The sequence below is a fragment of the Artibeus jamaicensis genome, unplaced genomic scaffold (assembly GCF_021234435.1).
Source record: "Artibeus jamaicensis isolate MK-2021 breed Jamaican fruit bat unplaced genomic scaffold, CSHL_Jam_final contig_781, whole genome shotgun sequence".
Classification (NCBI taxonomy): domain Eukaryota; kingdom Metazoa; phylum Chordata; class Mammalia; order Chiroptera; family Phyllostomidae; genus Artibeus; species Artibeus jamaicensis.
Genome location: NW_026521968.1, coordinates 8,087,469 through 8,113,530, shown reverse-complemented (window position 1 = coordinate 8,113,530; position 26,062 = coordinate 8,087,469). Strand labels below are relative to the sequence as shown.

Here is a 26,062-nt window from a genome sequence, read left to right as displayed (position 1 = left end):
GGCAGGACATTTGGGGTTTGTTTGGTTTTTTTTTTTTTTTTCAGTCACTTGTACTTCTATATTTATTTGAGTTTTTGTAAGGTACGTGTATTACTTTTGTAATCTTAAAAACAATGCATGCAAGACTAGGTAATTTCACCCTTTCTCAGTGAGCTCTCTGTGGCCCTTTGGAGCCAGGCACAACCTGCACATGCCTTCCTCCGTTCAGATTTCTCCTTCAGCTAACAATGGTGAAGAACATCAGCACATCCTCAAGTCTGTTCCTACAAGACTGAAAAACATCCTGGGAAGTAGAGCTTCTCCACCCAGCAAAACGTTAGAATCACCTGGGAGCTTTCCTCAAGTGCAGACCCCTGGGCTGCACCCCAGGTTCAGGTTCTGTTGCATGGACTACCACACAGAAAACCGTGCAGGGCAGCCCACAGGGAGGACCACTGGTCCAAGTGACACACCTCTGGAGCACTCTGCCTGTCCTTGGGACACTATAGGCTGGGGCAGCCACCCCATCCCCAGAACCACTGCTCCAGGGGGACCGGTCTTTCGCATCTAACCCTCTCAGCTTCTGTCAGGGGCAGCTATAAAAACCACCCTTCTGCATTGTTTGGGACTTTGACCATTGTGATTCTTAGATCCTCCGCCTCAGCCTTCTCCACTGCAGCCCCTGACTCAGGGGAAAGGTGCAATTTCACAGCTGGTACCAGCAATGGCTCCTTTATGCTGCAGCTGAGGCCTCCAGGGTGGGAGCCTGTCCAGCTGAACAGCAGCACAAGGAAAGCTGAGCAGCACTGCCCTGCACAGCCCAGCCGTATCTGAGGAGCTTCCGTCTGAACTTAGGGCCAGGAAAATCTGACTCCATAGGACTAAAAATTAGTCTTTATATGTAATAATAATAATAATAATAATAATAATAATAATAATATATGTGTGTGTATGTGAAATATAGTAAGAAGTAATGGGCCATTTTCTTTTTTCCCTGCTCTATCAGGAAGCTCATATATCATCTTTATCCTCATAGCTATAGCAACTGCCTCTCCTATTTGTATCTTTGGTATTAAGTCCCATTTTCCTCCCCTTATTATTTGTTGAACTGCTTCAAATCTTTCCTATAGAGATGAGGCATGAAGAAACCCAATGAATAAATATTTACACAGCATTTCTTAATACCACACCTCTGTAAAGATCATCACCAGGACCCGGCTCTGGTCACAACGCTGTGAATGCGAACAAAGTTTCCTCTATGTTTTCCTTACCAGCACGTCCTGCTGCCTCACAGGACCAAGACAGCCCAGGGGAGTGACCAGGGCTGGGGCCACACTTTCAGGAACCTGTGCCAAGTCTGTCCTCGTTCTGGTGACCCGGGGCAGAGCTCCAGCCCCTCCAGGGCCACTCCTCACTACTGGCTCTGCACCCTTTATTTGCAGGTTTCCTCCAAGGCCCCTTCAGACCCCTCTGTCCTCTGGGAGGGAGGGGGTTGTAGAGAATGATCTGCTCTTTCCAGACTCATCGCTGTGCTCGAACCCTGTCTCCCACCTCACCCAGGTCCCAAATAATCAGGCCACACACCAGGTTTCAAGTATCTGTCTCTTCCTTTCACTCTCTCAAAAGAAAATAAATAAATAAATTGCAGAAGGCGGCAGCATTTCCAGTCTTCCCCTGGACACCCAACCCCCAACCCCTGCCCCCCCTCCCTCCCACAGTCCCACTCCCTAGACCCATCCCTCCCCTTCCCCCCCAAAAAAAATCCCAGGGGAAAAAAAAAGCCAAAATTAGACCTTCCACTCATGCAAACCGGCAAAGAAAAAAGGCGGGGGGGCATGTGGAAGGCAGGGAGCCCACAGTGGAGTCCCCCACTTATCCCCCCAAAAAAACCACCTTTGAGAAGAAAAATATGGAAAAAATAAATGAGAAATCAAGGGACACGGGAGTCACTGCGCGGGCAGGGGTGCCCCAGGCCCTGCCTTGAGAGAGGGCGGAGGCCTGTGGCCCTGCATCCCTGCAGCGGGTGCTCCTTGAGGGGGGCCTGGCTTCTGGAATGTGTGTGTGGGAGCAGATGGGAAGGGGTGGCCCCCGGTGGGTTCATGTGTGCGTTGGGGGCGGGCAGGACCAAGGGGTCCTAAGGAGCGAGGGCCAGGGAACAGGAGCCTGGCTCCCCCCAGACCCCAGGTTCCTGGGGTTCAGGCGCCCAGTTCTGGGGTGTGGGGATACATGCAGAGGATGTCCCCCCTCCAATGGGCTGGATCCAGTTAGAAAGGAAATAAATAAGAAGGGGTGGGAGGGAGGCTGGGGAGGGCGAAGGGCCTGCTTGGGCAATTCAGTCCAGATCACGGGCCCAGGCGATGGAGGCGGGGCGAATCCAGGCCGAGCCGGGGCAGACATCAGAGTCTCTCTCGGGCTGGGACCCAGATATAGGGGCCTGAGAGGTCCTCGATGACGCGCTTCACCTTGTGGTAGATCTCCTCAAAGCTGTCGCCCTCCACGATGGCTGGGGGTGGGGTGGAACAGGGAGTGAGGCCAGACGCCTGGCCAGGGACGCGGTGAGAGCCCAAAGGGGCACCTTTCTCTAATTCTCCAAGCCATGAGCCATGGGGTTGCAACTCCTAAAGAGGGCACCTCTTCTAAACCATCCACCCAGTGGTCTCCACTCCCCTCTCCCACTCTTCTGCTACCTTATTTTCCTTTTTCAACTCTGAGCAAAGACGGACACATCATGTGCTGGTAATGAATGGTCTGGCAGCAGCCTCACCTGAGAAGCACTCGGTGAATTCCTGCTCCAGTTTGGTGGCTCTGTCGAAGGCTTTGCGGGCTTGCTCCTCTGTGATCCGCTTATTAATCTCTCTGTGGAGAGGGAGAGAGACACAGACCTGAGGGAGGGGTCCCTCCTTGCCTTTTACCTCCTCCATCCAGGACTGTTAAATTGCAAACAGTACTTTCTTATTTGGAGCACAAAGCAAAACAATAAACAATTCCCAATACCCTCTGGGGCCACAAATGACAGCCCTCCACTCCCACTAACCCACAACCCACCCATCCAGGTATGGTCACTCCAGGGACCTCTCTAGAGCCCCATCCTCCCAGCCTTCAACCCCAGTGAAGGGATGCAGACTCTAACTCCCAACAGCCCTAGAGGCTCTGGCTCCCCCCAGGGTGCGTGTGCCCCAGGGCCTGCTGGAAGTTGTAGTCCTGCCTAACCCACGGAAGACGAGGGGAGAGGCCTAAGATTTCCTGCATCCTCAGGTTCCAGCTGTCTGTACAGATGCCCCTCAAGGGCTGCTAGAGCCACTGCCCAGGGTTGTGAGGGAAGGAGTTCAACACAGAGGCCTTCTGAGGCCTAGGGCCACAGGTAACGGGGAGTGCAGGGGAGGCCCCCCTCCCCCCAACCATACTCACAGCACATTCTCCAGGGAGCGGGGGCGGATGAAGATGGCGATAGGGTGCAGGTGGGCCGCCTGCAGCCGCCGCACGGCATTGGCTGAGACATCAAGGATGCAGTGCTTTCCCTGGGGGCAGGCAGGTTGGGCGGAGGGGGACCAGCAGGTGGCAGGAAAGGGCAGACAGAGGTACCAGGACAGGACACAGTATACGCAAAGGCAAGGAACAGGAGGATGGCCAAAGGGAAGTGACATGGATGTCAAAAGACACATTAGCAGAAAGAGTCAAGGTGGGAAGGGCATACGGACAGAATGAAAGACAGAGAGAAAGCAGGAGGTGGCAGAGAGAGAGCAAGGGAAGGGACCAGCACAGCAGGAGGGAATCGGAGAGATGGATGAGGAGGGTGGGGAGCAGGCAAGGAGGGGACCCAAAAGAAGAGGGAGAGCAAGGCAAGAGGGGCAGAACAGTGGGGGGATTGAAGGTGGAAAAAGACAGACGGGGCAAGAAAGCAAAGGAAAGGAGAAAAGAAGTAGGATAGAGGGAGGAGGGAGGGGAGGACGGACAGAGGACAGACAGATGGAAGGAACAAGGAGAGACAGATGGGAGGGAGGAGAGGCAGATGGAGAAAGAATCCGTGGAGGGAGAGAGGGCAGGGTGGGGGCAGCAGGGGAAAGGAGGTAGAAGAGGAGTGGGAGAGGGAAGCAGAGACCCAGGAACAAGTGAGAGGAGGGGATAGGGCCACAGGGGAGTCGGGCAGAAGGATGGGATCGAAGCGAGGGAAGCCAAGCCACCAAAGGCAAGGCCACAGAGAGAGAGGAGAAATGGGACAAGGAGGAGGGAAGGGGAGCAGAGCAGGGCCAGATGGCGGTGCCGAGTTTGGGGTCAGGAAGCAGGGGAGGCAGGCAGGGGGAGCAAGGCACAGAGAGCAGGCGGTCAGACAGAGTTGCCCAAGAGGAGGAGGAGGAGGAGGTGGAGGAGTGCAGTCGAGACCCAGCAGGGAAAGAGACAGAGAGAAAGAGAGTTAGAGAGAGCTGGAGGAAGGCCATGGGGTGGGGAGAAGGGAGGAGGAAGAGTGGAGGCGCCCGCCAGGCCCTACCTGCTCTGCCACCTCGCGCACGGACTGCACACTGGTTCCATACAGGTGGCTGTTGTACTGGCCGGCCTCAATGAACTTGTGCGCTTGAATGTCCTTCTCCATTTTTTCCCGGGACGACACAAAGTGGTAATCCCGGCCATCTATCTCATACTCCCTCTTGGGCCGTGTCGTATCTGCCAGGAAGTCACCCCACCCCCTGAAGATCTAACCACCATCCCTCTAGCTCAAAGGCTGCCCATGTCAGCCCCTCAGAATGCTCAGCTTGTCCTTCAGCGGAAGGGGTCACTAGGGAGACCCAGACTGACCAGGACAGCACCGCCCTCCCATCATCCACTGGTCCTCCCAGTCTGGCCTCAAACAGCAACCATGCATGGGACATGAGTGTGGCTGAGAAGCACCCCTCCTCTGCAAATCCCAGTGTCTTCCTGTGCGCCAATGCCCAGAAGTGGCTCTGCCCCCACCCCCACCCCCACCTCCATCCCAGGCCCCGACACTCACGAGGAACACAGGATCCAAACTTGTCGGGGAACTCAGAGAGAAGATCATCATTGGCACGGTCCTTGGTGGGCCCAAGGATGATGATGGGGCGAGCGTAGTGCACTGAGGGGAGAGAGCTGGCTCAGCAGACAGCATAGCCAGGGCATGGGCGCGGCTGGAGCCAGGGCGGGGTGCAGGGCTCACCTTCCATCTGTGTCACCGTCTCATAGCTCAGAACTGAGTCTTCCCGACCTGATGAGAGGCAGGGCATCTGTGAGGGGCTCTGAGACAGGGGGCTCGAGGCTCCATGTTGCCTCCCGGAGAAGCTCGGGGCTCCTCTCACCCAGGTCTCCCAAAACTGACTCTACCTACCCTGTGATCCAGAGCTGGAGCCCCAATCCTAGGAGGAAAGAACAAGCCATGTGCTTGGTTAAGAGTTCACCCCATGTGTCCCTACTCTTCCACCCAAACTCAGCCCCTCTTCCACCTACCTTGGCCTTTAACCTCGACCACTCCCGTCGCTCAACCCTACGGGAAACATGGAGGGAAGGAGGACGGACAGGGAAATGTCCAGTGGGTGGAGGTCCTACAGCCTCCGCCCACTGGACCAGCCAACAACCCCATCTCCCAGCAGTTCCTGGTCCCCTGTATCCTAAATAAGATGCTTGCCCAAAAGGCTCATGGGAGTTATGATGCCCAGGAGACCCAGCAGACAGATTCCCCAGAAGTCAGAGGGCAGACCCACGCCCTCTTGGCTGCCCACCCTGGGGACCTTGGGAGATTTGGTGTGGGTGGCAGGAAGGCTGAAGGGCCTGGGAGCCTCACCGCCGTTTGCTGGGAATAAAGCCAATGTCGTCGGTCTCACTGTCAGAGTGCACTCGCCGTGCCTGCCACCACTCCTCATCACTGGCATCTATTACATGCAGCACGTCCCCAAAGCGAAAGCTGAGGGCCTGGCTGAGGAAGCCGCAGTCCTTGGTCTTGTCATAGTCAAACAGGGCCCTGGAGGGCAGAAAGCCATCAGTCAGAGCCTGGCTGAGGACCCCAGCCACCCTGAGACCCAGCCCAGAGGTTCAGGGTCAGGGGTCTACAGCAAAGCACAGCTGACAGTGGCACTCCCACAGGGGCCGTGGGCTGTAAGGAACCCAAGAACTGAATAGGGACCAAAAGCTCTACTGTTACTCACAGTCACAACTATTGACTGTCATTCAATCAATGCCACGTCAGCGATCAGACAGGGCATGGATTCAGTGCAATCTCTAAAGTAAGACCTAGAACCCCACTCCCCGGGGAAAGCAGCCTGCAATACCCATGCACACCACAGTCATGGAAGTGATGTGGGATCTGCTCAAATTCATAAAATTTTTTTTCTTAAATCACTCTTTGCAGACTCTGGTTACCCTTAACAGTATCAAGTTCCTGTCAGTCAACCCCAGGCCCTGGCGTCAGGGTGAGGGGAGAAATGACCACTGAGAGAGGAAAGATGAATAGCAGGGCAGTGGGACAGGAAGAAGAGGAGGCGCCAGGGCTGCTCAGCATCATCTGTGAGTCAGAACTGGACCTCAGCAGGGAGGGAAGGGTAAAGCAAGGCTCCCGATTAAGATGGTGTGTGAGCGGATGGTGGTGCTGGGCGGCGAGAGGGAAAACACTGATTCGGCAAGACAGAAAGCATAGGTACACAGGAGAAAGAGATGAGCTCAGTTTGGGACATGTTGAATGGAAGATGTCTGTGGGACATCCCAGCAGACAGGTCCAGAGCAGACGGTTCCAAGACAGAGCTGCAGAGTTGCGGACTAGACCAAATAAATGAGTGCACAGGTGCCCAGAGGAAGAGAAGAAAAAAAGCGTAAGATACCTGGGGAGGGTGGAAAAGAGGAGCCAGTGGGAGAAGGAGCCCTGAGAAGGAAGCAAATGCCACTGGAGAGCAAAGGGGCGATATGAGAGAGAGAGCTGCAGCTCACCTTTCCTGGACTGCCTCATCTAGGAGGAAGGGGCAGGCTGGGGCAATATTCTGAATAGCCTAGGGCCCCCTACTCTGGCAGGCATTAACCTTTGAGTTACCAAATTGTTGGGCAACTGGCTGTGGTGGGGGCAGAGTTCTAAGAAAAGGCCAGGGTAACCTGGGGCTAAAAGGCTGTAAGGATCCCTGAGGCTGAGGCTGTTTTCCGACTGACACGGAGTACTTCAGAACGCTATCACATGGAGCTGAGCCCATGAACACCAGCTGAGTGTCAGGACTGGATGGGAAGTGTGAGCAAGGCAGGGTTAGTGGAATACATGGCTGGGGTGGGGGTGGGGGTGTCACAGAATGAAGAGGAACCCAGCCCAGGAAGCATCCAACCTGATATAGAAACCCCTTTTGGGGTTGCTCCGCAGGGAGGCGGTCCCTGAGCCCAGGCTGCTGTTCATGAGCTGTTCCCGAAGATCGTGGATCTTGGCTTCGAATCGGCTGTACTCTGAGGAAGGACAAGAAGGTTCCTGAGCTCTGGCTTCATCCTACTGCCACCCTCCCTCTGTCCCCACTGAAGCCAGAGCTGAAGAGGCAGGGTCCTGACGACCATCTTAGCCCACAGGAGGAGCAGCGTCTGGCCTGGTACCTTCTGGTTTATACTGAGCGATAATCGTGACTGTCTGACCCGCATTCTTCAGGGCTATGGCAGCCTGCTCATGGCTGGCATTGCGGAGATCGACACCATTGACCTAGAGGGAGGAGGAGAGACTGAGGCCCTGGAGATGAGGGCCAGGCTCCAGCCTACCCAAGCCCCTGCCCAAGAACCCTGGGCCCTGCCCTGAGAGGAAGGGTGGTACGGGCAGGGGCTGGCCTTCTCTCACCGAGAGGATCTGGTCCCCTTTCCGCAGCTCCCCACTGAGGTCTGCAGGGCCCCCAGCCAGGATAAAGGAGATGAAGATGCCTTCACCATCCTCGCCCCCAACAATGTTGAAGCCCAGGCCCGTGGAGCCTCGGTGAATGACAATCCGCCTTGGTTCTCGGGGAATGTCTTCCTCCCCCAGCAGGTCCTTGGCTACTGGGGAATAGCGCCGAGGGGAAGTGGGGGTCATGGCTGTGGGGTAGTCAGTGCCCAGGTAGCTGCTGTGACTGATCTCGTTGTCCAGGTGCTGGGAATAAGCTGAGGGAAGACAAGGAATAAAGGGTGGCATGGAAATGCTTGGAGGGAGACAGCACCCACCGCCCCACTTCTCCCTAGGGAACCAGGACAGCCACTCAGGTGAATGGGAGTTATTCTGCCAGAGATACTAGGGTGGGCGGGAATCAGATCACAGCGATGCTGGGGGTGGAAATTCACAGGTGGCGTCAGGGGTTGGTCCTCCTAGGGGACGATGGGTTTGAGGCTCTATGTCCTAGGTACACCAGGACAATGAAGTCAAGGGGAATATCAACACCAGGTTTTGGGGGGTTTCTTTTGGTTGCAGAATCTCTTAATCTATAAAATGCCTCTCCCTCTTTTGTTTTCTCTTGGCCATCCATTGAGGGGAAAAGTGAGGTCATTTGTCAAACAGAAGTTCTCACATTCTATTGGGGAAATTCTGATAGGGTAATCACTGCTTGAATCCTGGTGGTGGTAACATGTGCCCCTGCCCTGTATCTCCCATAAACTGGTGATTCATACTAGAGACCTAGATAGATTCAAGTTCAACTTTTTAGTAAGAATATTTCATGGATGGTGCTATGTCCTTTCTGCTGCACCATAACAGGACATGTGTGTTCGTTGGTAAAGCTAACTGGTCAGCTCAGGTGCTGTGAGTCATTCACCTAAGACTTTTAGTGGCCACTAATGACCACTTCCTGGTTCTAATATATATCACTGAAGACAGAAAATTGTGATGTTCTCTCCTGTTTTTTTTGAGGGAGGAGTATTTATTAGTGGAAATTCTTCTATAAAAGAATTTTCCCATATTAACCACTTGGTGACTCTAAGGCGCGTTTGTACAAGAATAGGAGAATAAATGCTGACTCTTTCCCTTGATTTGTCAATTTTCAGAAGAAATGGGTTCCCAAGCACCCTCCAAAGGTACACAATTATTTCGAGGTACCATTATTTCATGAATTTTAACACATTCAATGAGTTTAGTTGAATGGTCAGTAGAAGCCCCTTCAACTTGGCTCCTGTGTCTGCAGCACGGCCCCAGCAGTCTTAGACAGCTCCCTTGCTTTCTGGGATGAAAACTGTTATGAGCTTATCTTCTACATTTCTTGCCCAAGATTCAGAATCAGCCCTTTTTCCCAAGGATCCAAGGTTCCTTTTGGTAGGTTAGAGTATTTAGAAATACTACCACATGACTTTAATATAGTTTTACAATATAATTTCATATCTGGTCAAGGGGAATATCAACACCAGGTTTTGGGGGGTTTCTTCTGGTTGCTTTTGGTTTCTGTAGGGTCAGTCCTGCCTCATTATTCTTTTCCAAAAAAAATTTCCAAATATATTTTTCCAGTTAAACTTTAGAATCAATCTACCAAGTTTCCAGGGAAGGTAGTGGTGGGGTGGGGAGGGGACAAAATTCTGATTAGGGCCCTGGCTGGTGGGGCTCAGTGGATTGAGCTCGGGCTTACGAACCAGAGAATCACGGTTCAATTCCCAGTCGGGGCACATGCCTGGGTTGCAGGCCAGTTCCCAGCAGGGGACGCATGAGAGGCAACCATACATTGATGTTTCTCTCCCTCTTCCCTTCCCCTCCCCTCTAAGGATAAATAAATAAAAATTTAAAAAAAATTCTGATTAGGGTTACATAAAATGTACAGATTAATTTGGAGAGGGTTGAGATCTTTAACATATTTTTCCATTATATATTACATATGGCAACATGATTAACTTTCCATATCATCTCTAAATTATTTAGTTATTTCACTTAGATTTTAATATAGACATACAAGAGTATAATTTACAAATACAGAGAAGTTTGTTTTTCCCTTTTCAAATGTAGCATCTATTTCTTCTTCTTGTCTTATTACACTGCCTGAAATCTCTACAGCAGTGACTCTCAAGCAGGGCGATTTTCCCCAGGGAACATTTGGCGATGTCTCAAGACACTTTTGGTTGTTCCAACTGGTGGGCAGAGGTGCCACTGTCATCCGACAGAGGCCAGGGCTGCTGTTAAACACCCTACAATGCACCAAACAACCCCCACAACAAAGAACTATCAAGTCCAAAATGTCAACAGTACCAACCTTGAGAAGAAACCCTCCTCTCGAGCAACGTGGAACAGCAACAATTAGAGACATGCTTGCCTAGTTCCTAACTGAATGTACACATTGCTGAGATTTTCTCATTAGGAAATGTTTGTTGTTGTTTTCTGCTAACTACTCTTCCCCACATTAAGGAAAATTCCTCTGTTCCTGGTTTACTAAGTTTTCATCTAAAACTAGATGTTAAATTCCATCAAAAGCTTTTCCCACATCTATCTGAAATGACCTCACAGTTTTCCTCCCTTCACTTTTAATACAATGAATCAAATTAAGAGGTTTCCTAATATGGAACCACCTTTAGTTTTCTGAAGCAAACCTTATTTTGTTCTTTTTTTTAAAGATTTTGTTTATTTATCTTTAGAGAGAGGGGAAGGGAGGGAGAGAAACATCAATATGTGAAAGACTCATCAACTGGTTGCCTCACACTTAGGAACTGGCCTGCAACCCAGGCATGTGCCTTCACGGGGAATTGAACGGGTGACCTTTTCGGTTCGCAGACTAGCACTCAAATCCACTGAAACACACCAGCCAATGCTCTAAACCCTACTTTGTGACAATGCTATTCCCTTAATCTGCTGCTATGTCTGGTTTGCTATTATGTTACTATAAACTTTTAGTAACATCTCTAATAACAATCTCTATTCAGAAGCAAAATTGGCCTGCACTTTCTTTTATATTATCTTTGTGACCATTTGAACTGAATGAAATGTGAAACTTTTTCTCTTTTCCCACACTCAGGGAGAGCATAATAATAATCCATTCCTTAAGGATTTGATCAAATTAGCCATAAAACCATCTAGGGAGACTTTTGACAATATTTTCTAGTTCTTCCATGGTGACCCATTTTTCCATCCATTCTCCAACCACAGTAAGTGGCAGGGGTTGTGGCTATTTTGTGGAGAGCAGCTGAAGGGGAACAGTCACCAGGAACGTCAGGGGTGGGGGGCAACATGGGATGGGTCACGGGGAACTTTAGGTTTAGAGGACTCTCACAGGTTGTGATGTCTGGGGGAGCATAGCTGTCACTCAGGTAGGCATTGCTGGGCTTGGCCACCTTTAGGTAGACAACATCATACGTGTTCTTCAGGGCTGCCACAGCATCCTCATGCATGACGTCCTCCAGCCCCACACTGTTGACCTGGGGTCAAGGGAAGCACAGCTCAGACAGGGCCAGAAACAGCCTCAAGACAAAGGCATTGGGAGTGAGCAGATAAGGAAGCCAGGGTCTACTCAGGGCCTTAGGCAAGACCCAAGTGTGAGCTAGGCAAGTGACAGGGCCCTCACCGCCAAAATCTTGTCTCCAATCTGCAACCTCCCATCCTTGTGGGCGGCACCCCCTTCGATAATCTTGGTTACATAGATGCTATTATCTCCAGGGATGTGCTGGTTCCCTACACCCCCTGCGATGCTGAAGCCGAGACCTACATGGAGGAAAGGCAGAGGTAGATGCCTGGGAAGCAAGCCTTGGGCAGTGGACAGTTGACACTGGGGTGATGACATAATGGGTTACTACCTTTAGGCCCCTTGATGAGCTTGATCTCCATGAGTTTCTCAGCCGGGGGCTTCCGGCGCATGACATAGAGGCGCACGATGGAGCCTGCCTCCTTGAGGGCCTCCACCGCAGCTGAATGGGTCACCTCCCGCACATCCACTTCATTTACAAACAAGATGCTATCGTTGACCCTGAGAGCAGCAAGGTGGGCCTGAGCCACGAGCCTCCTGCTGCCCTGGCCCTCCCTTTCAAGGGAACCAGCACCCTAACCCGTTTCCTCTCCCCACCTGAGGCGGCCATCCTGGGCGGCAGCCCCACCAGGAATGATCTTGGTGATGAAAATGGACGGGTCGTCACCAATGTGTGGGTTGTCGGTGCCACCTGCGATGCTGAAGCCCAGACCTGAGTTACCCTGGGCAGAAGAAGGGGAAAAAGGTCAGCTCCCCTCACTTCCTGCTTCTAGCAAAGTGAATGGGAAGAATGGATTGGGGTGCTGTGTGATCAGAGCAGGAAGGGACAGGCTTACAAGGCTGGCTACCTAGAAAACACGGGCACAGAGAGAAACACAGGGAGCAAGGGGACCTCAGATGGGGAAGCCTGCTCACCCTTTCCAAAGTTATCTCCTCGTATTCCATTTCCCCCTCGGTCCCGTTCACCTGCAACTCCAGCACGGACCAGAAACACAGAAACAGTGAGACAGACATTGCTACCAGAGAAGCTGCCCCTCCCCTACTGCTGGAACCCAGGCCACCCCTCTCTCCCTCCTTCCTTCTGCAATGGCCCCAAAATCTAAACAACTCACATATCCTGGAGCTTCTAGGGTGTCTGTGTTGACAATCACAGGGGGAGAATTGGCCTGTGGGGGGGCGGGGGAAGGAAATGAGAAGCTTCCTGAGCCTTGGCTCTAGAGGGAGTCCATAATTAAGATTCCCACCAGCCTGGCTACCCTTTCAGCCTTTTAACCAAGCCCGCTCTGCTACCTTACGGTCTTTCAAGAACCCAGCCTCAATCCATATTACATTCGCACATGCACACCCACATGGACTTAACTCTGCCCAGCCCAGGCCCCCTGCATGTAGAAGGAGACATTCGAGAAGCCGGAAGGGAGAGACAGCCAGACAGGGAGCAGCAGATGGTAAAGAGTGGGGGTAGGGAGACTGGCTGGGGGGAGCCTCTCACCGGATGTAACACCACAGGGTGTTACATGCGTGCTACACACATAAACCCCAGGGCTTATGTGTACAGTGTCCTGCTCCCCTCTTCTTGCCCTGTCTATCCACCCACACACACCGATACCTTCACAACTCTCCCTCAGATTTGCACCTCACCTTTATATACATATGCCCAAAATCCTTGTACACAAGATCCAGGGGTTCCCCCAGATGCAAGCCCTCCCTCCCTCTCTCTCACCCACTCAACATCTAACCCACCCCTACCTCTAGGGACCTTGTTGCCTAGCAGGAGTTATCTAAACCCAGAGAAGGCCAGGGAAGACCCACCTCCAGGAGGCCCTGTCGTCAAGACAACAGGAGGGGTGGGGGCGTGGCCTAGAGGCAGCAGACTCCCCAATGCAGAAAAGATCAGCTAGCCACGCCTCTCCTGCCCTGGACCCCGCCCCCAGTAAGCTAGGCGGAGAGAAGTCCAAGCTGGAGAGGTCTGTGGGAACAGCGCATTCTGAATAACCAACCTCCCTTCCTCCCTCCCCTGTACCCCTCACCCTATGCAGTGCAAAGCACGTCAGGAAGGGAAGGAGTGAAAAGACATCCGGGTCCTATCCTCCCATCTATTCCTGCCCCCAACACACTTCATTAAAGAAAGAGTTAAAGTGGGGTGTGCCAAGGCCCCTGACGTCAGTAGCCTCGAAATAGCAGGGTCTCTAGACTCTGGGGCGGGGCCAGCTTTAGGCCGGTCCTAGGGGCTTCCCCAATTGCCAGGGCAACCGAAGCCACGTCTCCATGGCAATGGAGGAGGCTGCCCAGAGCCTCCTTCTGGGGTCCCCAACCTGTCCCCGCCTCCTTAAACAAATATTTATTTGGAGTTTACCAAACACGAGGCATTCCCCAGGCTCCTCTTTCTCCCCCTCCAAAGGGGTCTCCTCTCTCTCTTGCCGCTGTCTCTTAATACTACATACACATCACCATTTTCAAGCTCTGCAATAGATTTCATAATCATAAATCTATTGACAACGTGCGCTGACCCTCCACATCTCAGCAAATGCTGTTTTCCAATAGCCAGACACCAAAATCTCATCTACTTGTCCATCCTCCATCCCGTGGCCTACCCTGAATTCCCATGCCCACCCTAGAACCCCTTCCCTAGGACCCTTTCATTCACATCTTTCTACTTCCACCCCACATCCTCCACCTACATCCCTGTCCCATCCTTCAATTTCCATCTTCCAACCCCAGCCTCCAGCCTCCATCTGCTTCCCTGTCTCTCTCCCACCCTCCAGCCCCGTTCGTTCCTTAGCAGTCTCCTGCCGTTTCCCCCCACCCTAATTTCTGATTCCCCAGGAAGGTCAGTGCCTCTTCCCTCAGCTCATCCTCAAACCCTCGAGATTCCATCCCCACCTCACTACACTTCATTCTTAACTCACTCTCCATGGCCTCTGAAGATGGGGTTCCTCCTAGCTGCCGGCTCAGGCTCTGTCGTAAGACCTCCCCCAAACACTCAGGCCTCCACTACTCGCTCCTTCCACTGCCCTCTGCTTCCTGAGCTCCAGCTGCAGCACTCCCCAGCACTGTGCCTACTGCCACCTCTCAAGCCTCCCTTCTCCCCCACCTTCCCTCTCCAGAAACTTGATGGCCCCATCTCAAAAAGAAAAATCTCTAGTCTTCTTTCCTTCACTCCTTGCAGCCCCCAGAGTTTCTCAGGAATACTCTGCACCATTTCCCCATATCCAGGGCCTTACTTTCCTTCCTTTCAATCGGCTCAACCTGCTGCCCTGATTTCAGTCCCATCCCAGTCTGTCCCCTGCCCTGGGACCTCTTACCCTTCTCTTGTCTCTCCATTTTGCTACAAGCCAGAGAACATTCTCTCTCCAACTCCTCTCCTGCCAGCCACCTCCTTCTCACCAGACCCTGCTGCTGCCTTTCTCTGCCTCTTTATCCCTGGGCTCTGAAACCCCATCCCCACCTCTTGGTACTTTCAGCAGTCTCCCCATCCCGGGGCATCCCACAAGATCCTAAACCCCAGCCCTGACCCGACAATGCTCCCCTCAATCTCACAGCTTGCCTGGTACTCTCCATCCCTCCCAATCCTGTGCCCCCAGAAGAGGAGACTGCGAGGGAATATGTAAAGTGGCGTGGAGAGTGGAAGGCCTCAGAAACAAGTCCTCCCCAAGACTGGAGGAGGATAATCCGATGTGAGGACACAGGAGGAGGGGAAACAGGTAGTCATAATAATAATGGAGGACAGACAGGGTACAGGAAAAATATCTGAGCAGAGGTGAGAGCCAAAGAGGATGAGAGAGGGGAGCATGAAAGGACCGGAGAGAAATGATGAACAGTGAAGGTAAGTGGGAGGGCTCGGGGTGCTGGCTGACCGATGAAGAGGACTGAGCAGGCCACAGAGGGCCTGAGCTGGGGAATCAGGGAGAGGGAGGAGAGTGCGTGGGAGGAAGAGAGAGACAGCATATCAAGAACCAGCCAGCCAGCCAGCAGGGAGGGAAGGGCAGCAAAGAGGGGAGGAAGCACAGAAGCAGAGGGAAGGCTGGGTCAGGGGACAGAGGCAGAAGGGCCCCACAAGTAGAAGTCTCTCGCCTGACAGATGGAAAGGGCTGGAGACTAAGCAGACAGGGAGAGCCAGGCCCAAGAGCAAGAAGTGGAGGGAGAAGGCAGGGAAGGGACAAGAGCAAATGAGAGCAGCGGGAGCTCTGAACAGAGCTCTGGACACAGAATGTAAACAGAGGTAGGGAATGTAAAGGGACGAGGAAGGCCTGGGCTTGGCGAGCATCCTCCACACATCTCAACACATATTCGAGTAGACACGCAGGCATGTACACACATGCGCACACATCCTGGTTTTAAGCTCTACACCCGCTCCCACAGCCTGGCCTCTGTTTCTCCTCTGTAGGAACAAGGTGTTTCCAGCCCCCCCCCCAAACACCCTTTTCCCCAGGCCCGGGGAGCCTAAGCCCCAAGCCCCCCAGTCCCAGCCTTCCTCCTTCAGCTGGGCTCTAGCCCTACCGGCCCTTGGGGGTGGCTGTAGCTCCGAGGCTCCAAGGGGGCAGCACTGGGGAGGGGAGCTGCCTGAGTTCCTACCTTGAGGGGGGAGAGGTGGGTGTGACCCACGACCCCGTGGACAGCTTCGAGGTGGGACAAGTTCCTCTCCGCCACGTGCACCAGCTCGGGGGCGTTTACCTGGTTGGGGAGGTGGGCCGGGCTGTGCTCCAGAGGGGGCGTGTCTTCATCTTGGTAGCGGTATTTCTGGGGACAGGCATGGAAGTGTCACTGGGGCCAACCGAGTGCCTCAGGGCTGCAGGCTGCCAGCCCCGGGGCCTCCTCTTCCCCCAGCCAGTGCAGTGCAGGAAGGCCCCTGGGCCTGACCAGCTCCTCCCCCTCCCTCTCCTCCAGCCCATTGGTTCCCCTCTCTCCACCCTTCCCACAGCCCCTTCTCCTGCCAGGCCTTGGCACCTCTCATCTCTTCCCAAATCCCAGCTCCATCCCCCAACTCCTCTTCCTTCCATCCTAGAACCCTCAGCCTTCTTCTACCCAGCATACTCCCTCCTCTGGCCTCTGATTCTTCACCCCTTTTCCAGGCCTCCATTGTAAGTCCCTCCATTCTTCCAGAGCTCCAACCCTTCTGATAGTGGTACCCATATTCTCTACATCTATCCCAAAAGTCTTTGCTTCTCTCATCATCTTCATGCCACTTCCCTAACTACTTTAATCCCACTCCCCACGTTATGACCTCCTTCCTCCATACTCCAGCTGCTGCTCCTGCTCTCTACTTCATTGTATGGGCACCCCACTCTCATTGCCTCAGTCTCCCCACTGCAGCCTCTACCTCATGAGACTGGCTCTCCAGCACCTCCCACAAAGGAGGCAGGGACTGCATTCAGGCCCTTCAACTAGCAAGTAGTTGGCAGCAGCCCCCCCCCCCCCAAGCAGAATGAAGCTAAACCTAGCCAGTTCTTTCTCCAAAGGCCTCACTGGTTCCCAAGTAGTCAGCAGTAGGGCTCCCGAGAGTCCAGCCCCACCATAAAAAATGCCAGTAGCCCAGCCAGCTAATCAGATGTACTAGAAGGGGACGGGAGACAAGAGGGGAAGACATAGGCAACAGGGTTCAGGAAGTAGGTAGAATGGGTGTAAGTTCCAGGTTCCAGATTCCCTGAAGAGGGTAGAGTGCTGAGCCTCAGGGTGAAATTCTGGACTCCCTCTGGCATTTTGGAGTGAAAGCCCCAACATTACCCCTGGCTCTCTTCCCAACTAACCATTGGTCATCTCAAGGGCCTCCTGTGCTAGCTTAGCAGGGACACCAGTAAATGAGATTAACTGGGGGTCAGACACCAAGGAAAAGGGCAACTGGAGACAGCAGTGAAGGGCAGCAACCATGCCAGGGTCTTCCCACATCTGCCTCTGACCTCATGCTGCTCCTCTCCTCAGGAGGTGCCCCCCGACAGAAGGAAGCCCTCCCTAACTCCAGGCTCAGGCACTGAGGAGAAGGGCGCCACGTGCAGGGCTCCCTCAGGGAGTGAGGATGACAGAATATACTCCCCAGTACACGTGGGTAAAAAAAAGAATTTCCCTCACAAAAAAGTATCTGAGAAGCTGAGAGTACCCCAACATTTGGAGGGCAACAGATGCAAGATCCAACTGGAGGAAGCTTATCAAAGTCAGTACCTGATACTAGAGTATGATTCTGAAATTTCTCAGGATGATGAATTGTGGCTGAGGGTGCAACTCAACTGGCTTTTAGCTCAGGGTGCAGGAAAAGAATGGGAGGAGGGACAAGGTGCTGACATGAGGACGATGCTTAAACCCAGGAAACAGAGACAAATAGCATCAAGATGTATCTTGATATATTTGAAGAGACTTAAAGAAGGAAAATAGGGCTCGTGAAGATACACTCCATTTTCTGGCCCACAGACATGAAGACAGTAGTATCCTGAGCTCTGATTTCAATTCCATGGGCACAAAAAAAACAGAGAAGAAGGAAAAGGACAGGGGAGTACAAGCTAAATAGCCCTCCTCAAAGACTGGGCCATCTTGGATAACAGAATTCAATGAACTGAAAAGGGCTGTTCATTCCACATCCTGAAAAGGTGGTCATCAGCCTGGACAGTGCAAGAGCTGGAGGACAGTACCCCAGAAACTGGAGGGTCCAAGCAGCTCTCCTCTCTCTTCACAAGGCCCCCAATCCTCTGATAAATGAGGCAGGGCCAAGGGTTGCAGCTTCAAGTTTAGGAGTCTGGAAGGGGGTTTGAGCCCAATGCCCCTCCATCTTCACCCCATCTCACAGCGAAAATTCCTAAATCTGATGATGAAATGCCAGGTGCACATAAAGAAAATGGAAGCATGGAAGGGGGCATTTCATCGTTTATTCTAGACAGGAAATGAAGGTAAATTTTCATCACAGTGAGGCTATAGACACATCTCCCTGTCCCGCCTCATGAAGGGAGAGGGGGTCCAGGACTGAGGAAAAGTCTCCTCGGGATTGGGAGACAATGTGACCAAAACAGGACCAAGGAAAGGGTACAAAGTACCCAGAATGTGGCTGAAGGAGGTTAGGGCCTATGTTCAGCCCTTGGAAATTTTCAGTGCTTGTAGCAAGGTGGGGGTGGGGGGATGGAAATCTGGAGCCTTGGGGGCAGGGGAAAGTAATTCTGAAACTGCAAACTAGGAGGTGGGGGTTGTGGCCAGCACCTCTCACTCCCAGATTACAGGGCAACTAAAGCAGGACAAGCACACACACACAAAAAGGATCCCCTCTTTTACCTTGCCGGGACTCAGGGTCGGACCCGCGACAGCTCAGCTGCTAATGGGACCAAGTCTGAACCCCCAAAATATTAGGGCACAAGGCAAGTAAAAGGCTTGGGGGTCACTGCTGATCCTCTCCCCTTGGCCCCTCCTCACTGTAGTCCCAGCAGCACAAAATAACCTGGAACCCAGGCTTGCACCCCCAAAAGAGAGGGGTGTGAAAGTGAATGATGATAAGAGGGGCGACCCACTGCGCCTGTCAGCAACACACTGCAACCCAGAGACCCTGAGCCAAGCAGAAGGAACAGCGACAGCGCTTGAAGCTTGCACCCTGAGATTTGGAGGGTCCGGGAAGAGGGGAGCGGGCCGAAGCCCGTACCGCGGCACGTACCACGCAGAGACACATGGAGGCGAATCTGTTCCGAGCCGACATGGAGAAGGGGAGGGGGGCTGAGGGGTGGGGTGGGTGGGAGAGCAAGGGTCCCGGGGTTGGGGAGGGGGAGGGGCAGAGGGGCGGGGGCTGCGGCGGCAGCGGCAACTGGAGGCTGCGGCCGGACGGGGGGGGGGGGGCACAGCGCCTGCGCAGTGCGGGAGAGCGTCACGATGGGAGAGGGAAGGTGAGGGGGAGACCCTCTTGGCCATCAACTTTCCTAGTTCCAGCTGTTTCTTGTAGACTTCACAGTCTACTCCTATTCCGACCCCTCTACAAATAAGAGACACTCTTACAATTTGCCAATTTATCGCTATGGTTCTCAGAGGCCCCTTTTTCTATCTAATCTTCCACCCCAAAACCTCACCAGACTGCTCATCACTACCGGACTCCCAGGGTACAGGGAAGGAAGGAAGGAGCACTTCTTTCACTTCAGGACCCCCAAGGGATCTAAATTTGCTCCCACAAGCCCCTCCCCCCAAAGACTTAATATGGACAGCATCCCATCAGATGCAAAGACATCTCCTATTCTAACCAACAGTCCAGCCCCACCTGATAGCCAGACAAGGCTTTTCAAGAGTTTAAGGACTACAGGTCCTTGTGCCTTGAATTCATCTTCTTCCCCTTAAATCATACGTCTTAAAATTATACCTATCCCTCCATCCACTAACAGAGATCTTTAAATTAGTGTACTTGCTCTAATGTAAACATCCAAATAAGCAGTTCTCAAATTCTTTTGGGGTCCCCTGTCCAAATCCCCGAATCTAACGAAACACTCATGACTTTCTAATATACCAGTCCGCAATACCACCACACCCCAATTTTAGGAGATACTTAATGTACCTTAAAGCTGACTCTCAAATTAAACTGAAACCTCTTCACTTTATTCCCAAACCCTTAAATTAAGAGACCATTTCCCTATTCCTTTTCTTTACCCCTCAGTTTCATAACATCATTCCCTTCTCTGACTGTCCTCCCTACATCTCAACATCCCCTTCATGATTCCGAATTCTGTGTTGGAAGATTGCTCCCAAATCTATCAACCTGTCCCACACTCCAGCCTCAAAAAATATCCACCAAAGATACAGCCTGCAACTTGCAGTGACACACAGATCTTCCAAAACACCTAAAACCAACTGCCTCAAGTGTCTTCAGAGGCTTCCATTTTCTCCCAAACAACTGGACCTGAAAACATCTCTTGGGAATAATCTATCATTGAACGACCACCTTTCCAACTCTTGGAACCCTGTCTCTTCAAATCTTGTTCTTTGGCTTCTCTAAAATGCTCACACATGGCACAATGGACAGACTTCCCTAGAATCCCGCCTATGACTCTATCCTGTTAACCAGAGTCTGATGGATGCACCCCCAAGATGACCCCAATGCCCTAGTTTCGTATCTGGGTAGAATGCTTGGATCCTCAAAGGAAACCAGTGAGGAAGGGGCTGGACTCGAAATTTCTTCTAGAATGGAAAAATCACAGTTCTCCACCAGTAGGCGCTATGGCCCATTACGACCCTCCTCCCAGCCCCCATTTCCTTTTTCCCTCCATTTTCCGTTTCCTGGTTGCCTAGCAACACAGCTATCAAGGACTTTGCTGTCGCCTAGCAACCGTCTCCTTGGAACAGAGAGCTGAGGTAGGAGGTTGTGCTCTGATGAAATCTGAACAGGCCTCCATCTTGGGAAAATTAAGACGTCAGATCGCCCAACCCCCGGATTCTCCTTTCCAAAGACCCCCGTGCCCCTCAGTTACTTGGACAAGTCCCTCAAACCCTGTCTCATTTTGGCACATGGGACCACACACTCCCCTGCCAGGTCAGCTCCGCCCTCCCTTCAGTCCGGTTACTCGGCCCTATGGCCCCGCCCCTTCCCGAGGGCCATTGCCCGCCAACCTAGAGTAAGCCAGACCTCGCCCACCTGCCACCAGGAGACCACGCCCCCATCCACTCCCCGCCTATTTGCTCCCCCAGCCTCGCCCATACTGTCCCTTCGCCACGCCCCTGTCGGCCAATGAATGAGGCTGTTGGCCACACTGCCCCGCCCCCGTCAACTTAGCTTGGCCCAATAAGGACCACCCGGAGGGGTTAACCGCTTCGCCTCCGGTGGTCAAATGCCCCTAGTCTTTTCCCACCCTCCTCCTCCCCTATTTGTTCTGCTCCGCCCTCCGCCACCCTCGCCCGGCCCTCAACTCCGCCACGCAACTTCAGTCGTCGCCGGTTACTATGGCAACGGCGGCAGCAGTGCGGGGAGAAGGGGGAGGGACGGGGGTGGAGTGGGAGAAAGAGATGCTCAGAGATCGAGAGACTCCTGCAGAGACAAGCACAAAGTAAGAGTAAGTGATAGCTATAAAGGCACAGGGCGGCCTGGCACACGGTAGGCATTCAATAAGTGTTCCTTAAATTACTGCAGCAGGAGTCTAAATATAGACATATAAAGATGGAGGACTCTCAGACGGAGCTGGGAAGCTCAACTACCTGAGCACCCCCTACCCCACCCAGTATTTGGGGGGTAGAAGGGTGGGGACAAGAGCCCTGTGCCCCCTGCTGGCTCCTCCAAGGCTATCCTCCGTTGCCCTGGATAGAGATGAACCACAACTCCCAACAGCCCCACTGGCAGCAATCCTCTAACACTGAGTGATCTTATACTTCAAGGCCTTATGGGAGTTGGAGTCCCTGCCATCCCGCAACTGACAAGTTTTCCGGCCAAGGAATGTGGCAAGCTTCAGTCTCCACGCCTCTGTAAAATCCCAAATGCATAATCTCTGTGCAAGACTCCTTTCTTCAGGGATGTTCAACCCTGCACTCCATGGAAGAAGTAGGAGTCTAGAAGGGAGATGGATAAGTCACCCCCTCCCAGAATAGCTCCCAATGCAAGCAGGCCCCTCACCCTCGCTCACATATGTGTTCATGTGTTGGAAGCAGAGCCCACACATTCCAAATGGCTTTTTGTGTACACCTGTACCCAGGACCACAGCCAGAGAGCCTAAGTCTAAGAGGCAGGCTAAGGGCAGGACACAGGAGGAGCTGAGGACCAGAGGACAGTAAAGGAGAGCGGGCCAGCGAAACTGAAGCCCCCAAAATGTACTGAAACTACAGAGGATTTGGAAGGGCACTGCCAAGAAGCAGCGTGAGAGAAATCTCACAGAAAAAAGGACAAGCAAGTACACCTGGAGAGGGGCTGGGGGCTCCAGACCTAAAGGTCCTCCTCAGCCCCCAATCTCTTCCATCCATGCTCACACACCCACGATGCATGTGTACACACATGTGTGAGTTTATGACAAGGAACATGTGTGGCCTTAGCTCCCTCCCGTGAAAAGCTGCAGTTCCCACTAAATATAACCCCCTCCCCAGCTTGTGACTCACCCGGACCCCGCCTCCCCGGCCCCCACTTCCTGTCCCACCCCCCCAACCCCCAGCTGCCTGCCACCAGCCCAGGCCCCCATCCACACCCCAGGCATCCAGCTTCCAAGTCCCAGAGTCTCACAGCCAAGACCTAGGTATTCTGCATCCACCAGGAGCTTACTTGTGCTCCCCATCCTTGATCTCCTGCCCTTACCAGCCTTTCCAAACTCCAACCACAGGGACACCCTGGTACAGATCCTCGCTGCTTTCCTCCTACTCCTTTTCACCCCAGTCACCTTAAATCCAGGTGTTCTCCCTCACCTTCATCCCAAGTGTCAGGGGTAACAGGAACGTTCCCCTCCATCTACTCTTCTCCCTCTTTCTGAACCAAGGGTAAATACAGTGTGGGAAGAGAGGGGATATTAGGCACCTCCCTGGGCCATTCCCAAATTTTGCACCACCCACCTGGTCCCCTCCTCAATTCCCCTCTCTTCCAAAACCTCTCATCCTCCTCCTCAGAAACTGGCAACCTCAGCTGCTGTGTCCTTCTACCTCCCATGGGAGTAACCCAGATCCTAACCTCACCTGGTCCATTCCCTCAGGTAATCCTACATAAGGCCCCAGCCCTCTGACAACTCCCAACTCTCCCCATCCCATATGATTGAGCCCTAAATTAAGAGTTCTCTCTAATTGAGCAAGCACCCCCAAAATGTATCTACCAGAAGACGCTGGTTCCATAGCCTGAAGGCCCACCCCTTCCCACCAGCTGACACCCCCAGACCTCTCAGGCACTCACAACCAATAACCTTCTACCCCCACCCCCCCATGTGAGAAGCCTCCTTAAATTGGACATGGTACCTGGAGGCCAGCATGCCCTCAAGAGGAAAGAGGGCACCCCCACACATAGTTCACCTTTTAACATACACGAGCAGGACTCCCATGTGAGCCAAGCTTCTTCTTAAATAAGTCTCTCGCAAACATGGTTGGTGAACCCCAAACACCCAGCAGATCCCCAAACCACAGAGTACCCCCAAATTTCCATTTCTTTACAGGTACAAAGGGATGACTCCAGGGGGCACCTGTGGCCAAACCCAGCGTTTTCTCAAACGTGAACCCCAAAACTAAATTAGGACCCCAAACACATCTTCTGATGCTCCCCAGGGCCCCCAGCCCCAGATTAGGCCTGCCTAACCTCTCCCCATAAACTCATACCCTCCCTCCAGTTTAGACCCCCCAATCATGCTTACCTTGGTTGTCACTATACAGAGACAGTCCATGTTGGGGGGCCTGGCCTCTGTGGCGGGTAAGGGGCTCTGACTTCATCGGAGTTTCGTTCCTCCCCTCCGTGGGTTCTCACCCCTCCCCCCTCCGCACCCCACTTTTGCAGGGGTGGCCAGGATGGGGGGAGGGGTGAGAGGGGAAAGAGGGGGTTGGAGAAGGGAAGGGTAGGGGAGCGTGGGAGGGAGGGGAAGGGGGCCCTAAAAGGGGGTCCCCAATGGAGGGGGGGCTTGGGGAGCACACCCCGGTGCTCAGGAGGGACGGGGGCACCGGGGGCTAGCAGCCCCGGAGTTCGGGGGCTGGGGCATGAGCTGAGGTGGGGGAAGAAAACTGGATTTCGGGGAGCCCCAGGGAGGGGGTGTCTTGCCTACCGGTCAGGGGCTAGGGGCCTTAGTGGGAGGAGTGGGGGGGGGGATTGGAGGCGGCAGCGGCGAGGGAGCCGTAGAGCCAGAGGAGGGAAGGGGAGAGAGGAGGAGAGAGGAAGCAGGGGGAGGGAGGGAGGGAGCGAGGAGCCAGAAAGGGGGGGGGGGGGTGCCTTGGCAGAGTTAACTCCTTCAGTACTGGCAGGAACCCGGATAATGGGAAAGGAGATGGAAGCAGAAGCAGAAAGGCCCTGAAGCAAACATGGAGACCTGGCCAGCTACCAGAGATGACAGCAGACATGATGAGGATGAATTTTATTTCTTAGAGGAGGAAGCACCATAGCTGGGCTGGGATCACCCAAGGTTGTTTAAATACTGGAGAGCGACCATAGCAGGGGTTAGGAGTGAGGGAGGGTTGGCAAGAGGGAATACCAGGGGTCTAGCTCTTCCTCAAAATTCATAAGAGGAAGCCTGAAAAATAATTATATCCTAAACTCTTTAGTGTTTGAAATTGGGGCAGGCAGAGAAAAGAGGGAAGCAAGACGGAGAAGGGGCCTTAGGACAGGAGAGTCTATTCTCTGGGCCCCTGACTCAGGATTTTGTCTCCTGGGTCCCCAAGCCTCAATTCAATATCAGCAGCACTTTGTTCAATCCTCCAGCCCTGCCCTCTCCCGCAGGTAGTTGGGCCCCCATTCTTGCCCCCTTACCTGACTTTCTGAGATGGAAGCCTCATAATAGTCCAGGATGTCTGTCACAGGAACAGCAGGGAGTTACCCTCCCCCACCCCCTGCCTCCCTGGCCACCCCAGCCATCACCTTGCCTCCTGCTGTCTGGTAAGGGAGGAGCTCCTCCAGCCAAAACTGGTGGGCACCGAGGAGGGACACTGTGGGGATGACGCCTGCCTGAGGCTCCTCTTGGACCAAATAATCTCCAGGCTCCCAACCAGCCCCCAGGTTCAGTAATTGGGCTCACAGGCCCAGGCCAGCCTTTTCCACCACTGTCCCTTGGAAAATTGGGACTACTCACCCAGCAAGGCCTGGAAAAGGTCACTATGCAGCACTGTGAGGAAAGAGGGTGCCCATCGCAATAGTGGAGGGGCCAGGAACCAGAGGGCTGACCTGGGAGCTGGTGAAATGCAAGTGAGGGCGGGTTGGGACAAGAGACAGACCAACCTACGTACTCACCTCATCTTCCCAATCTTTGCCCTTTCACCCCAGACTCTATGGAAAGGTTCAGGAAGAAGAATTCCCAGAATTTCAGCCCCCTCCCACTCCACCCCCAGGCCTCTCCTCCGCAAGGACTCCTGTTTTTCACCTCTTGGTCTTTCCGACATCTCTTTTCTCTTACTTTAATCTCCCTAATCCTCCAGGACTAGAGCTGAGCTGTCTTCTCCCCGCCCAGTTCCAGCTGTGAGGTAAAGCAGGCACCCTCTGAATCGCCCAGATGCCCCATCCTCCTCCAGGTCCCCAGGCACCACCACCATTACCTCGCTCCACACACCATGGCCCCTTCCCAAAGCCAGGCACAACTTAGCTACACCTTCCCAAGTGACTGAGGAAGAGGGTTTCTCCCTAGGAGGCTCCAAGAGCTCAAAAATAAAAGAAGCTGAGCCCAGCTCTCTGTCTCCTCCTGGGCCGTCCCCAGTGGGAATGGCAGAAAGAGGGACATAAATGGCCTGAGACTTCTTGCCCTAAGATTAGAGAAGTGTAGGAGAGGGAAGAGACATCTGAGAATTCCTACAGTTCCTCTCAGTCCTGGGAAAACTCCACCTGCACAGAGATCTAACCTGAGCACAGTCTCAGGAAGAAACAGAAGGCAGGCAGAGTGAGGTGGGTGTTGAAGGTTTGAGAGGCCTAAAGGGGAGGCAGTAAACCCCAAGAAAGAAGAGAAGATCCTCCTAGGTCTCAGAATACGTTTGGGACACTCACACACCAGTGCGAGTGTCCCAAACCCCACCCCACCACTTCCCTCCCTCTTGCAGATTTCACAAGCAATACCAAAGAGTCTTCTCCCCATGCCTCTGCCTCTGGCAACTATTCTATACTTTTGTCTTCCCACCTTTGTAACTCCACCTGGGAAGTTTTCCTTTCA

The 26,062-nt window shown here is 53.3% G+C and overlaps 1 protein-coding gene across 11 annotated transcripts; it reads right to left on the bottom strand.

Moving 5' to 3' along the window:
* Positions 1-1,732: 1,732 nt before the first annotated feature.
* Positions 1,733-25,319, bottom strand: DLG4 (discs large MAGUK scaffold protein 4). 11 transcript variants are annotated; one of them, XM_037129165.2, is made up of 22 exons: positions 25,286-25,319; positions 24,998-25,096; positions 24,679-24,719; positions 15,903-16,067; positions 12,443-12,496; positions 12,246-12,305; positions 11,928-12,052; positions 11,662-11,831; positions 11,433-11,569; positions 11,142-11,286; positions 7,775-8,070; positions 7,540-7,642; positions 7,284-7,398; positions 5,768-5,944; positions 5,434-5,470; positions 5,315-5,342; positions 5,147-5,194; positions 4,964-5,065; positions 4,466-4,638; positions 3,388-3,497; positions 2,744-2,835; positions 1,733-2,482 (listed from the first exon to the last, which is right to left on the bottom strand). In XM_037129165.2, the coding sequence occupies exons 1-22, from the start codon at positions 25,302-25,304 to the stop codon at positions 2,376-2,378; spliced, it is 2,403 nt and encodes an 800-aa protein (XP_036985060.1). In that variant the 5' UTR covers positions 25,305-25,319; the 3' UTR covers positions 1,733-2,375. The 11 variants fall into 11 exon arrangements, with proteins under 11 accessions (XP_036985060.1, XP_036985061.1, XP_036985063.1 ...); XM_037129166.2 differs by having other exon boundaries at positions 12,246-12,296; XM_037129168.2 differs by having other exon boundaries at positions 16,002-16,067.
* Positions 25,320-26,062: the final 743 nt, after the last annotated feature.